Raw genomic sequence first — 15,129 nt, forward strand, 5'->3', positions numbered from 1 at the left:
AAAAAATAAATAAATAGTTACTCTTTTATACGTATGTTTGCAGTGGAGGGCATGAAGGTGGTGGAGATCGATAAATGCCGCAACGACATTAGGAATCTGCGTGAGGAGATGATATCTAGAAACCACAGGTACTGGTTAGAGGAGATATTTCCTTCTTTATTGGATAATATTTGTGTTCGACATCTAACCATGTGCTACATTTAGATTAGTAATGGTAGAAATCACTGTTATTGTACAATTTAATAAACAAGAATATAAAATCAAAATAAACGGGTCAGCAACCAACTATATTATATTATATTATATTATATTATATTATATTATATTATATTATATTATATTATATTATATTATATTATATTATATTATATTATATTATATTATATTATGGGGTTTTTGTTGTTGTTTTCTCATGTTCCTGGTAGCATTTTAGGTCCATTACAGTATTAGTGTGAGAGTTACCTTTGTCTATTATTCAAATTTCTTGTTCTGTATTTTCTCCTTTCAGCAGTTTTCTGGAGGACAATAAGAAGCTGACTCCTCGTAGGGACGTACCTTCTTATCCAAAGGTAGAGCTTCAGCTAAATGTGTTGGCTTTACATTTTTAGTTTCCATATAAAAACAAAAAAGTAACGTAAAAAAACCCTCCTGGAATAGTCATATTGTGTCATTCTTATTTCAGCGACACACAATAATAGATGTTTAGCAAAGCAGTCAAAAGTGTTTGATTTTAATTTTAAAGTACAGCTTCTATCATTCACAATATCAAATAATTACCATTGACATATCCAACTTATGTCATGTTATATTAAAGTTATTTGAGCAAATTGATAAACATAAATGAAATAAGACAATAACGGTGATAATGGATATTTTTAATCACAACATAAAAATGATTTTCAACATTAACAGAGCATGAGAATGAGTGTTTTTGTCGTTGATATGCAACAATAAAATTATCATTACATTGAAGTGATTTCACCGTAAGTATCACTGTCCATTATTATATTATATTTACTATCAAATAAAATGACATAAACATGATTGTATACAGTAGATAAATACAGTTAGAATAATATTGAGTCAATGTTTCTAGTTGAAGTTGAAGATCTGGGGAAAGACAATAATGTGAAAAGCATAAACAGTTAATAATAAGAAAATAAAAACACATTTGTGTTATTTCATAAACAAGTGTATGGGACGTAAATATTTTAATAGCTTTACTGTTGGAATGCTTTGGACACCGTTTCTTTATATCTGTGTTACTGACAGGTGTTCAAAGCAAGCACAGCACTGCATTAAACGCACGTTAGCATTAGCATGCAGCATCATGCTATATATAACGTTATATTAGCATGATGTTATACTGTCATTATCATGGTATAAATCATTTAAACGGGACGAATAAAAACGTCCTTGCACATGTTGGGTTAAAGATATTAGGGTTTGTTTGGGGGTCGTCATATTTAAAGCTACTGGAGATGATAATGTTTGATCAGATAGAGACAAAGTCATAGATCCATAAATCTAATCAATGTCTTTTCTGCACAGTTTTCCTATTTTCAAGACATTTTCATCACTTGAAAACCCTTTCCATTACCTTTCCACCTTTGGTAAACATCACAACACTGACCTGCATCACTTCATTAGACACACATTTATACACATCAGGGTTTTAACCCACGACAATTAAACAAATTAAGCTGGTTCAGTGATTATCTGATTATTAGGGCAGAGGTTCTCAACCTTGGGGTCGCAAGACACTAGGAGGGGGTCGCCAGATGCCTTCAAGAAACGAAGCATTTTTTTTTAACAATTTGAGCCCATTTTTTCTTAATTTTACCCTTTTTCTGCAACTGCACCAAACTTGCCATATTTTAACCTATTTTCATCACTTTTTCTTGCCATATTTTTCCTCCTTTTAATGTGTTTTTGCGACATTACTCCCATTTCTGACACTCCTACATCACATTTCAATGCCTTTTCTGCACATTTTTTCAAACCCTTTCCATCACTTTTATGCCTAATGTCACATATGTTGAACATTATTGTCACTTTTAGCCTCTTTTTTCTATATTTCATGCTTCTTTTGGCCATTTTAACCACATTCATGATATATCATGCCCATTATTTGCCAGTTTACACTGATTGTTCCTGCTTTTTAAATTGCATCACCCCAACCCCCCCCCCCCCCCCATTTCTGCTTTTTTCATGTCAATATTGACACTTTGAACCCATTTTAACCACTGTAATGTACAACTTTTAACCAATTTCTGTTTTTTTAAAAAAATCCCATTTCACCTCCTTTTACACCATTTTCTGTTCTTATAAACCTCCTTTTCTACCACTTTTCCACCTAATGTTATATATGTTGACCCATTATTGTCCCTTTTAACCCATTTTCACCTGATTTCATGCTTATTTTTTGCCATTTTAACCACATTCACCATTTGCCATGCCCATTATTTGCCAGTTTAAACTAAATGTTCCAATATTGACACTTTGAACCATTTTTCCCACTTTTTCCATATGTTTCCCACCATTTTTGGTCACTTTGAACCCATTTTATTTGTGATTAAATCAAGTATTTCCATCTTTAAGATGACTATAATAATAATAAACGTTCCTGGATAACAGTGGATATTATTCAAGATGAATAAATAAATGTGATTATCACAGATTCATAGAACAATAGACCATCATTTTACTGACTTTATGGATGGACCCCAAAAATCTCCCCTTTATTCCCCCTTATAGATGGTCCTGTCTCCACATGACTGTTCTTCAATGTTCATGTCTGTGTTCAACCACCTTCAGCTACAGTGGGGGTCCGCGCTCTCTGGGGCCTTTATTTTGGAGGGTTGCGGGTTGAGAACCACTGATCTATGAGGCCTACACTATGTGTCTTTATCTGATCAAACGTTATGCACAGTAAGTGTGTGAGCTGGGGCCAGTTGAGCACAGATAGGGTTAATTTAACTGGCAGCTCTGTTACCTGCAGTACATGCTGTCACAGCAGACCATAGAGGCCCTCAAAAAACCTGCCTTTGACGTGTGGCTGTGGGAGGCCAACGAGGTAAGACGGACTCACCTCTTCAGCTCGTCTCACCCTCTCCTCCCCCCCTCTCTCTCTCTCTCTCTCTCTGTGTGTGTGTGTGCACCCTTTCTCTCCTCGTGTGTGTGTGTGTGTGTGTGTGTGTGTGTGTGTGTGTGTGTGTGTGTGTGTGTGTGTGTGTGCACAAACAGTACCATCTGTCTAAGGAGACAGTAGAGGCTCTTAAGTTGCCTACATTCGATGCTTGGCAGTGGGAGCCCAACGAGGTGAGATCTGTGTTGTTCAGCTTCTTCTACACACTGACACACACTCTGTAGTTCATCATCATCACAACGATGGACAACTTTAATCACAGCAGGATCAGATTCATGTGATCCTATCTGATCTCAGAGCCACATGATCAATATTCATGTCAGTATTTAGAATGATGACCAATCAGAGCATGAATGCAGGAAACAACAAAGAGTTTGTGTTTGTTTTTTTTTTTAGATGTGTGTTTTTAGAGTCATTTTGTGTATTTTTGTTGTTTTTTTGTATATTCGTCTGCAGTTTTGGGAGTAATTTGGTGTGTTATTGCTATTTTTTGTGTCTCTCTCTGTCATTTTGTGTGTTTTCGGAGTCGTTTTGTGTATTTTTATTGTCCTTTTTGTATATTTGTCTGCAATGTTGTACATTTTTGGGAGTAATTTTATTATTTTTGATGTTTTTTGTGTATCTTTCTGTCATTTTGTTTGTTTTTGGAGAAATTTTGTGTTTTTTTTTGTATATTTGTCTGCAATTTTGTACATTTTTATAGTCCTTTTGTGTATTCTTGCTGTTTTTCTGTCTCTGTCATTTTGTGTGGTTTTGTAGTCATTTTGTGTATTTTGTGTTTTTGTAGTCATTTTGTGTATTTTCTGTTTTTGTGGTCATTTTGTGTATTTTCGTAGTAGTTTTGTGTAGTTTTGTTTTTCTTTTTGGAAATTCATCTGCAATTTTGTATGTTTTTTGAGTAATTTGGTCTATTTCTGCAGTTTTCTCTCATTTTGTGGGTTTTTGTTGTTGTTTTGTATAATTTAATTTAAAATTATTTCTTTTTAGTTGTGTGTTTTTGGAGTCTTTTTGTGTATTTTCGTTGTCCTTTTTGCATATTCATCTGCAATTTTTTTATGTTTTTGGAAATAATTCTGTGTATTTTTGTTGTGCTTTTATATATTTGTTTTTGGAATATATTTGTGTTTTCTTTGGTGGCCACACAAAATGTCTGATATACAGTATGTTTTATTCTTACTTACAGTTCATTAGTGAATGGGTACCAATTTAAAAAAAAGAATACTGAGGTGCTTTAAACTGAAACTGAATTTCCCCTCGGGATTAATAAAATATAATCAATCAATCAATCAATCGATTCCTCAGAGTTTTCCAAACTCAAACTAAGATGTAAGATGTAGACTTTATTCACAGAGCCGTGATGGACGTTGTTTTGGTTTCTTTACAGATGCTGAGCTGTTTGGAACACATGTATCATGACTTGGGATTGGTCAAAGACTTCAACATCAACCCCATCACTCTCAAAAGATGGCTGGTAAAACCGCACACACTTCTATACTGTTGTTATTATAAAAAGATGTTAAGCCTTCATACCAAACACAAAACCACAAAAGCAACACATTTATTTAACGTAAAATAAGGGGTTGAATAAAAAACTTTCCTTCCTAACAATGCAGGTTATCTGACCTAGGATCACATGATCAACATTCATGTCAGCATTAGAATAATGATTAATGTAAGCATTAACAGGGAAGAACAAAGAGTTTGTGTGTTTTGTTGTCATTTTCTCTGTGTTTGGTGTTGTTTTATGTATTTTTATTGGTGTATTTTTCTTTCATTAAATGCATTTTTGTTGTTGTTTTATTTAGTTTTGCAGTCTTTTAAATTTTTTGTTGTATTTTTGTGTGTGTTTGGAGTAATTCTGTCTATGAATGTAGTCGTATTGTGTATTTTTTGTTGTCCTTTTGTGTAGTTTCATGTAATTTTTTGGAGTCATTTTGGTGCATTTCATGTGTTTTTGTTGTTGTTTTATGCATTTTTATAATCATTTTGTGTGTTTTGCATAATATTCTGTCACTTTATGAGTTTTTGTCGTTATTTTGTGTTTGTTTAGAGTAATTTTTTGTATTTTTGTAGTCATTTTGTGTATCATTATTGTGCTATTGTGTTTCCTTGTTAATTTTGTATATATTTTAAGTCATTTTGTTTATTATTATGGTTTTTTTGTGTGTTTTTGGAGTCATTTTGTGCATTTTTGTTGTTGATTTGTGTATTTATGTTGTTGTTTTGTATTATTTTGTTGTCATTTTATACATTTTTCCCATCATTCTGGGTGTATTTGGGGTCATTAGGTGTGTTTACATTGGGTGAGACTAAGGGCCCCATTGGCCCTCTGACCACCACTAACCCATGTCTGAATTAATCTAAATAATACAGCGTTTTTTAAACCGGACAGAGAAAACAATTCTATACATTGTAGCATGTTACACATAAATAGTTTACTGTGAGGTTTTTGTGTTAAAAGATGTGTTCTCCCCTTTTCATTTAGCTGTGTATCCATGACAACTACAGGAATAATCCATTTCACAACTTCCGTCACTGTTTCTGCGTCACTCAAATGATGTACAGCATGATCTGCCTGTGCAGCCTGCAGGTAATCAACTCCTCACTGACACAACACAAGATTCTGTGTAGAAATGTGCTTTGTTTCTACCCATATGAGCTGTTAGAATAGGTACAGTATGTACAGTAACTGTTGATAGTTGTAATTCCACAGATTTCAAAGTTTAAGTTGAACCAATGATGGACTAAAAATCAGTGACTTTAGCAGTGATTTTCATCCACCGTGGTTGAAAGGTCGTCGGATATGTCGTGGAAAAATGTCCAATTTAATAGAATTTGCAAATGATTTGTGTTGTTTGACAGTAATATGTTGGCTTCCTATCACTGAAAAACTCCTCCAGGCCAGTGGGGGGCAGTACGTGCCACAGTACTTTAATAGCAGATACAGTTTAACCAATAGGTTTATAAACTCTGGCATTATCTTTTTAATTGTGAATATGTGTTTGTTTTTGTTGTTTTGTTTTAAACATGAGCGAACCAACAAAACCATTTATTATGTATCTTATTCTATAGATTTCACTCATTGACGTGATCCAGAGGTTAGATTGTCATTACATGTGCGTCGTTTATTTTTTATGATGGCGTGCTGCAGAATTTTTAAAATAGTTTGTGGCACAAAAACAATGGAAAACCACTGAGCTCGGGACAATGTTCCCATTATATTTTAAAGACGTTGGACACGTGTGAGCTGCCAAAACCATCCTCCATATTTTAACCACAACTTAGTGAAAACACCAGAAATGTGTTAGGAAGTCACTTTATCACAGTTTTTGGGTCAAACACAAGAAATCACTGAAGAAAAAACACACTTTGCATCTGTTTGCAGGACTCCCACAATGCAATTCATCAAACTTTTCCAACAATGTCAATCAGAGTGAGACCAAAACAAACTTTCAAGCGGCAATTTTGACGTTTTATAAAATTGAGCAAATAATCTTGGATTTATTGATCTATGAGGTCTAAACTCTACCAAACATTTAAAATTCTACCAAACATTTCAAACTCTACCAAAAACATTTCAAACTCTACCAAAAATTTCAAACTCTACCAAACATTTCAAACTCTACCAAAAACATTTCAAACTCTACCAAAAATTTCAAATTCTACCAAACATTTAAAATCCTACCAAACATTTCAAACTCTACCAAACGTCCAGAGGAGAAACAATCTGAGCTTTAATGGATGATTTCTGTGTTTCAGGAGAAATTCACTCAGGTGGACATTTTGATATTAATGACAGCAGCTGTCTGTCATGACCTGGACCATCCCGGCTACAACAACACGTAAGCCACACCCACAGATTAGATAGTGTATAAAAGTACTGCCTATAGTGTGTGTGTGTGTGTGTGTGTGTGTGTGTGGTGCTGTGGCCCTGGCATCAAAGCTGTCACACTCCTCCTGTGGGTTTCTATCCCTGTTCATTCACTGTCTCTATCGTTCTCCTCCCTGCATGTTCAGCCATCACCTCGTGTCCCTCTCTCTGGTCCAGGTATCAGGTCAATGCCAGAACAGAGCTGGCAGTGCGTTACAATGACCTCTCTCCTTTGGAGAACCATCACTGTGCTGTGGCCTTTCAGATCTTCTCCCAGCCCGACTGCAACATCTTCTCCCACTTTGACCCAGAGGCCTTCAAACAGATCCGACAGGTAGGAAAACCTCGGTTTAGTACTGATTGTTTACTTTTTATTTAAAGTGTACCTGGAGTGAAAATGTATAGAACAAAAAAAATGTTTCATGTTTATGTGTATAATAACCACACATTAAAATGACTTTTTAGAAAGATTTTGGCGCATAAACTATGGAGATTCGCTATTTTGGACAGGATATGACACACGTTCATTGATTCCTGTTAGCTGTTGCTAGGCAGTTTTTGAACAATGGCGGAGTGTAAAGTCAATGGTTGCTATAACAACAAGAGGAAAATCCCACAGAAACATTTATTTTGCATCTCTAAGGCAAATAATGACACTAAGTCAGAGTTATCCAGATGTTGGCGCCATAATATCGGTACGAGATACACACTTAACAAAGGTCGGTGGTATGTGAGGATCACTTAAAGCTGAGCTGCTCTGAGAGGGATCTAAGGGCTAAGCTAATGAGCTAAGCTATTGGGCTAAGCTAATTAGCACGGCTTGTAAACGTACTTGTTAATAGCACTACTTTGTTTCTGCTGACATGGGCGGGTGTCATTTCACTAACCGCACCCCCACCAGATGGTTCCCTCTTACTTCCTTGTGGCTAAATGTTGAGCTTTTACCTTTTCTGTACGGCTCCGTCAGAATCCGTCAGCTGATCCTCAGCGCATCATCCAGCCCATGAACATATATTCTTTCACGCAGCTTTCATCACAGTTTATTTTGCGCACTTCTAACTCCTAACTACTACTCAGCCATGGCTCGTTTCTGCTGCTAACCACAGCTCTGTACGTTAGGCTAATTCCGATGCTGGGTCGGCGTGTGCAGCACACAGGAAGCAGGAAGTTGCTGAGAAAGGCAGTGACATGCAGTCAGGGTAGGCAAGGTAGGCAGTGAATTGATTTTTTGATTATTTTTTTTAATTATAATATAATTATAAATTTATTTTTTTTCCATTTCCGATAGCCTACGGTACAGATAAGTTTGAAAGTGTCAGCATTTTGTGCTCTTCATAGCCCAAATGACTAAACATGGCTATTTCCTGGTACGGCAGAAACGCTGCACAGTCTCACTTTGCTGTAGGAGGCCACACCCCCTCCCAAAAGCACATTGCTGCTCTGCCTCTTTTCCCATAGTGTGTTTTTATGTGTTTGCGCATGCGCCGTCAGTTGCATTTACGTTGCATTTACGTCCAAAGGCAGCGTAGAGAGCTGCCTTTGGACGTAACCGTGCTATGCTAAATGCTATACGTATGTTCACAGTGCATTAGTGAATTGATAAAGCGTGGCTGCTGCTACGTTCTCTAGCTAGTGGGCGGGATAACACTATAGTCAGGATAACAGAGCTAGAGATGATAAAGAAACTTTGTTTGAGGAAAAACGACAGCTTTTAAAAGGTGGAGACCAACACCTGAGTTACCAGAGCTTCAGCAAAGGTAAGGTCAGAACATTGTTGGTACTTTCTACAGTGAAAGGTAGGATTGGCTTTGTGGATGAGCCTCACTGAGGCTGTTCTGAGTTGTTGTTGTTGCTGTTGTCTTTTTCTCCGTGTTTCTGTGTTTAGAACACAAACAACGGATGTGCTGCCGTGTCATGAGATATATGTTGTTGGGAGAGTATGGAAGCTGCTATTTATTAATTGTTTAAGTTTCTTTAATGGTGTTTTATGATGTTGATTTTGTTAGATTAACTCTTGCCTGCAGAAAATAGTCATTGGTGGTCTCGATTTGCAACGTCCTGTCTACCCTACCCTAGTGCTCACAGCACGTCACTGGAGAAAGATGATATTTAATCCTCTCCTAACATACAACCTGGATGCTGCACTTTTATAACTAAGGGAGAGGTTACACATCGCTGCTTACTACAATGTAAACAGACCTGTTACTCCTCTACCTCCCACAATGCACCATTTCTTTAAAGCGACAGGCTTTGCCAATGAAAGAAAGTGCATCATATCCTAAAATGTCTAAAATGGTGGCTCTCCATAGCTTATAACCTTTTAATGGGTTTTTTTTTTTTTTTTTTAAATAAAAATGAGCACATAATTTGTTTATTGTTAATACATTAAACACTTTTTTTGTTATATACATTTTCACTCCAGGTACCCTTTAATAGTTTTCCTATAATCTGCTTTCTCTATCTGTGTATCTTCATCACTGGGCCCTCTTTGTACCAAATGGAGGCTGGTACAGATGTTCTTAGCCATATATCACAGGGCAGGTCATGAAAACAGTTCACACTTGTGTGTGTGTGTTGAAACCAGAGCAACAGATTGTCAGGACCTACCAAACAGACATTAAAAACATATAGAAATAACCTTCTAGTATGTTTAGTTTTCGGTCGTTTCATTAGAAATCTTCATATTCAGTGAAGCTTTAAAGAACTCACACGTTGTTGTTGTTGTTGTTGTTGTTGTGCTTCTTCTTTTCATTTTGAGTTTAAATTCAAGTGAAATGTCTGGTGATATAAATGCTTTTAATGTGTTATACTCGTAATATACTGTAGCAGATGTTCTATTTTTAGTGACGTTGCAGAAAAAGTGGAGAATCTTGTATGATTCCAGCAGATATCAGAGATGATCTGAAGATGTTTTTTTTGATGCTATGTGTTGTATCTTAGGGAACCATCACACTCATCCTGGCCACAGACATGGCACGACATGGAGAGATCCTGGACTCCTTCAAGCAGAAAGTCGACATCTTTGATTATACGGATGAGGAGCATGTCACCTGTGTGAGGACGCTAGCTTAGCTTGGTTTAAAAAAAACCCAATATATACAGTATATAATGAAGATATCCTGTTGGTTTTTTGTTGTTCTTTTCCAGCTGAAGATGGTCCTGATCAAATGCTGTGATATTTCTAACGAGGTGCGACCCATGGAGGTGGCTGAGCCCTGGGTCGACTGCCTGCTGGAGGAGTACTTCATGCAGGTGGGTCAGCATGGCTTTTTAAACATTTATTTTGAATTATTTATTCATTTATTTCAAGCTAGGCAATAAAACAAACACAAAATTGGTCGTACCAAAAATGGATGAAGTAAAACCTATTTGAATCCACCCAGTGTAAAAAACTAAAACAGCATTTAAAATAAATCAAAAAATATAAATAATACAACTTTATTATGTATCTACGTGTACAATCACACTTACAGTATATATTCACGGTGAGACAATCACATTACCACAGGCAACAGATACTGTATATATATATATATATACAGTATATATTTATATATATTTTTTAATACCTTTACGTACTGTGCATACAACAAAAATACAGTTTAACAAGAATACACATAAATCACTTTTCAAACTTCTTCCCAAAACAAAGGTTCAGTGACAGTCACTGTAGGGTTTTGTCATTAGATTTTCCATTCAGAAAATAATCTTAAAGAATAAAAAATGAGCATTTATTTGATTATTGTTTTAAAATTTAAAAATTAAGATTCAAATTCAAGAATTTTTCTTTATATTTTCAAGTGAAGAAAGAATAAACAAATTTTTAATGAAAAATGTACATGTTAGAAGACAGAAATTCCTGTTTTTTCATATGGTGCAACTGCAAGTTGCCGTTTTCAAACCATGAAACTGTCCTTAAACGCACTCTTACTTTGAAAACTGCACCACACGAAACAAGGATTTTTTTGTTTCTGTCTTTTGACATTTCATTTTTATTTATTTTTTTAGAAACAGAAAATGAGAATCAACCGGTTTCTAAGGTTTTGTTGCCTTTTATTTTTTTATAAGGATCAAGAAATGTTAAATAAAACTTTAATGAAAAAATATAAATGTTAGAAGACAGAAACAAAACAAGAAAACGTCAGTTTTTTTCATATGGTGCGACAGGAAGTTTCCCTTTTCAAGTTAAAAGTGCATTTAAGGACAGCGCTGGGTTTCTTCTACATTTTCCTGTAGTAGTTTCCATCACACAGAGCACCTTGTTCATACGTACTCTTACTTTGAAAAGGGCAACTTCCAGTCGCACGATATAAAAAATATATGTATATTTTTTAGTTTCTGTCTTTTGACAGAGAATCAACCTGTTTCTAAAGTTTTGTTCATCCCATCTTGACCCTGATAATAATAATAATAATAATAATAATAATAATAATAATAATAATAATAATAATAATAATAATAATAATTTCAATCTTAATTATTGAATTTTGAAATGAAAATCTAATAATTGCTCTTTATTGAAGTTTTTTGACCTTTTTTGAACAGAAAATCCAACAACCAAAATACCAATTACCTCTGACACAAAACATGCTCTAAATTAGTTTTCCTTCTTCATTTCAAATTAAACTCATTTGCCGAAAAACGTAGCCGTTATTTTAGCAAGTGGTGACCCCGAAAAACCCTATTGGTGGAAACCCTGAGAATAGAACTCATCATGGAAACTAAAGTTGTTCTTGTTTCCACAGAGCGACCGTGAGAAAACTGAAGGTCTACCAGTGGCTCCGTTCATGGACAGAGAGAAGGTCACCAAGCCCACGGCCCAGATCGGATTCATCAAATTCGTTCTGATTCCCATGTTTGAGACCGTGATGAAGGTAAGGATGAGGAGAACGACCACAAGCCTGAAAACAGACCTGTGTGTGTTTTTGTCCTGTTATATTGTCTTGCCCTCTTGTATGTTGGTGGGTGTGTTCATTCATAAAGCACCTTACATAATAATGTCCATTTGTTTTCAGTACGTGTATGTTCTTGTCATTTTGTCTATTTATGTTGTTGCTTTGTGTGTTATTAATCATTTTTCTGACATTTAATAATATATTTTTGTGTTGATTTACAGTTTTCTGTCCTATTTTTGTGCCTTGTGTATTTCTGGAGTAATTTTGTGTATATTTTGTCCTTTTATCCTATTATCTAAAATAATATGCTATATTTGTTATTGTTTTGTGTATTATTTCTTTTTTCCATTTTGTGCATTTTTGTATGTTTTTGAGTCATTTTTTAATTCTTGTCATGTTATATATTTTTCAGTAATTCTATATATTTGTCTTGGAGAATGAGCTCTATGAATTATAGGTGAAATTGGCTGAAGGCATAATAAACATAAACAAGGGACAACATTCAGTCATTTCTCAGGCTTTTTTAAGCATTTTGTTTCATAATTTATTTTTAATTTAATATTTCTTGCCTAAAACAATATTGCCTCAGACTGAGGCTGATGTAAACGTCATATTTCCGTGTGTGTCTCCAAGATCTCTGCTGTGAAGTTTGCTCTCAGCGCACACAGGGGGGCAGACGTCACCTGTTCAGTAGCTGATCCTCTTTCACAGAGCGTTTAAATTAGCTCCTTTAAGTCCAGTTTTCACATGTTCAAAAAGCACAACTTTGTTTTGCTCCACCTCAGATGTGAAGATGCCAATCTTCTTCTAGGAAACGCTTTTTTTCTTGTTTGAGATCAATGGGAGGGGCCTCCAAAACAGGAAGGAGTAACAAGTTAATAACGATTTCATTTAGCCACCGGATTTATTAACACCTGATTATTTTTAAGCTGGGATGGGTCAGATACCAATGTCGTACGACACAATGTGAAATCAGATTTACACCCGTTTTCACTCAAGATTGATAAACGAGGGCCAGTGTGACGAGGAATTGACATATTTCCGTGTGTGTGCACTGTAGCTTTTCCCTCAGATCGAAGAGGCAATGGTGCAGCCACTCAGGGAGTCACGTGACCGATATGAAGAACTCAAGCAGATCGATGATGCCATGAACGAGGTTGGTGAACATGTAAGTTGTGTGTGTTCGTCTCTTCTTTCTGAGGACACACTTTAATAAACAGCGTGTGTGTTTTAGGTGCAAAAAAAGAAGAGTGAGAACCTGACCATAGGAGGGAAGAAGAAGTAAACACAGTTTAGTTGAGGTAAGTCGGGTCACACACACACACACACACGGTTACACAAACACAAGGTCATACACACACAGTCTCACGCACGACACACACACATACGCACATACACTTGAGGGGTATTCCATAAAGGAGGGTTAACAAACTCTGAGTCTATCCATAAACTCTGGGTCAACATACCACGCGATGGGAAACTCTGGGTATCTGATTCCATTACAGCTGGTATGAAGTGGGTTAATAAATGGATCAGAGATGACTCGAGCTGCCATGACAACCAAACGGAATAGAGTGATTTATTCACCCTAATGGGTGAAATAAGCCGGTGTTTGAGGAATATGAGCCTGTTCTAAAGGTGCGTTCAGTCTTCAGTGACAATAGTAGTTTAAATCACCCGTAATTAGTCACACTTTTTGGTCACTTCATCACTTTATAGCTTCAGTGACGTGACGAGCGGTGAATAATATGAATAAAATGTGTCTGAGGAGACGTGGCAGCAGCATAGGATGTCTGCATAGAGAGTCCTCCTGTTACATTGGATATAAAGACAGTAAATGTCGCTTGATATCGAATCAATTATATTGATTTTTAATGCAATGTTGTCGCCAGAGTCATCTCAATGTCCTAAAAAAACACTGAAGCAGGACGTGAACCCGTGACCCATTGCTTCTAAGAGCAGCGTCACAATTCACTGCGCCATCATATCTTCAAAGATGTGTGATCTACAGATTTAACTGTATAACAATATAAAACAACAATTGAGCCTTAAAAGTGGATTCATTTAAATTATCATCTCCTCCTTTATATTATCTACAGGTTTGTATTCAGTGAACTTTACTACAGACGTCAGTAGATGTTTTAATGCAAATCAACCTCTCAGTGTCTGTCACTTAATGATCTGTATCCACAACGTTAGAAAGAAAACTACTGTTTGCACAAAAAAAAAACATAAATCAACACAACATCAGTAATGATGTGAACACGTCTGTGGTGTGTGATGTTACTAATGTGTTTCAGAGAAAAGTGTTAAGGTTTATTAAAGTGTTCAGAAACGGGGTTCAGGTGGGCGGAGCCAGGTAGAAACCCAGGGTTTCTTTGATAAAACCTGCCAGCGACCAGGTTTAGTTCACGGACAATGTTGCCATGGTAACATACTCAGAGAAGAACATACCTCGCGTTTAGGAATGAGATACTCAGAGTTTCCCTCATTTGAGCCTGAACATACTCAGAGTTTGAACATAACCCGTTTTATGGAACACCCCTCTGGTCACACACATACACAAAAATACATTTATTGTGTAAATGTGTGTTTCTCTGACAGTGTGTGCACTGGATTGAAAACACTGAGTGAACGGAGGACGGAGCGTTGACCGCCTCTCACCTTGACCGCTGGAGACGAGCAGCAGGAAGTGTGGCGGCATGGGGGTGGAGCTGAGGTGGTGTTTAGATGATGTGGGGGTGGAGCTGAGGTGGTGTTTAGGTGATGTGGGGGTGGAGCTTAGGTGGAGTTGAGGTGGAGCTTTGGTGAAGTTGAGGTGGTGTGGGGTAGAGTTGAGGTGGAGTTTAGGCGACGTGGGGGTGGAGCTTTGGTGGTGTTTAGGTGGCGTGAGCGACTCGAGGAGCGAACAAACAATCCAAACCTTCTGAAATCACCAGCATTTGTAAAGCAGGATGATGTGGGCGGAGCTCTGTGAGCTGCAGGCTTTTTATTTAAACATGTTTGTTTTTGTTAGTTTGTACAGATTTGGACTCACTGTAGGATTTTTTCAAATAAACGAACAAAATAACGTGTTGGTTTCATTCATTCAGTCTGATTTCACATGCATCACATTCATCTCTGCAGTCAGCAGGACTCTGTTGCCATTGGTTACAGGAGTCTTTCATAGGAAGTGAATTGTGTGTGACTGATGTTAGTCTGAAGGTAATATTGCT

At 36.5% G+C, this 15,129-nt stretch overlaps 1 protein-coding gene across 7 annotated transcripts in view; it reads left to right on the forward strand.

Moving 5' to 3' along the window:
• Positions 1–14,984, forward strand: part of pde9aa (phosphodiesterase 9aa) — a 44,401-nt gene extending 29,417 nt beyond the window's left edge. For 2 of the 7 annotated variants that reach the window (XM_028435575.1, XM_028435581.1), the window contains exons 7-20: positions 44–128; positions 509–569; positions 3,002–3,076; positions 3,247–3,321; positions 4,533–4,619; positions 5,634–5,738; positions 6,908–6,990; positions 7,197–7,353; positions 9,960–10,073; positions 10,167–10,271; positions 11,765–11,893; positions 12,975–13,082; positions 13,149–13,215; positions 14,519–14,984. In XM_028435575.1, the coding sequence (XP_028291376.1) occupies positions 44–128; positions 509–569; positions 3,002–3,076; positions 3,247–3,321; positions 4,533–4,619; positions 5,634–5,738; positions 6,908–6,990; positions 7,197–7,353; positions 9,960–10,073; positions 10,167–10,271; positions 11,765–11,893; positions 12,975–13,082; positions 13,149–13,199 (1,235 nt within the window). In that variant the 3' untranslated portion in view covers positions 13,200–13,215; positions 14,519–14,984. The remainder of the gene's footprint in view (positions 1–43; positions 129–508; positions 570–3,001; positions 3,077–3,246; positions 3,322–4,532; positions 4,620–5,633; positions 5,739–6,907; positions 6,991–7,196; positions 7,354–9,959; positions 10,074–10,166; positions 10,272–11,764; positions 11,894–12,974; positions 13,083–13,148; positions 13,216–14,518) is intronic. The other 5 variants (XM_028435576.1, XM_028435577.1, XM_028435578.1 and 2 more) reach the window with 5 other exon arrangements.
• Positions 14,985–15,129: the final 145 nt, after the last annotated feature.

This window comes from Gouania willdenowi, chromosome 21, assembly GCF_900634775.1.
Source record: "Gouania willdenowi chromosome 21, fGouWil2.1, whole genome shotgun sequence".
In the NCBI taxonomy this organism is placed as follows: Eukaryota; Metazoa; Chordata; class Actinopteri; order Blenniiformes; family Gobiesocidae; genus Gouania; species Gouania willdenowi.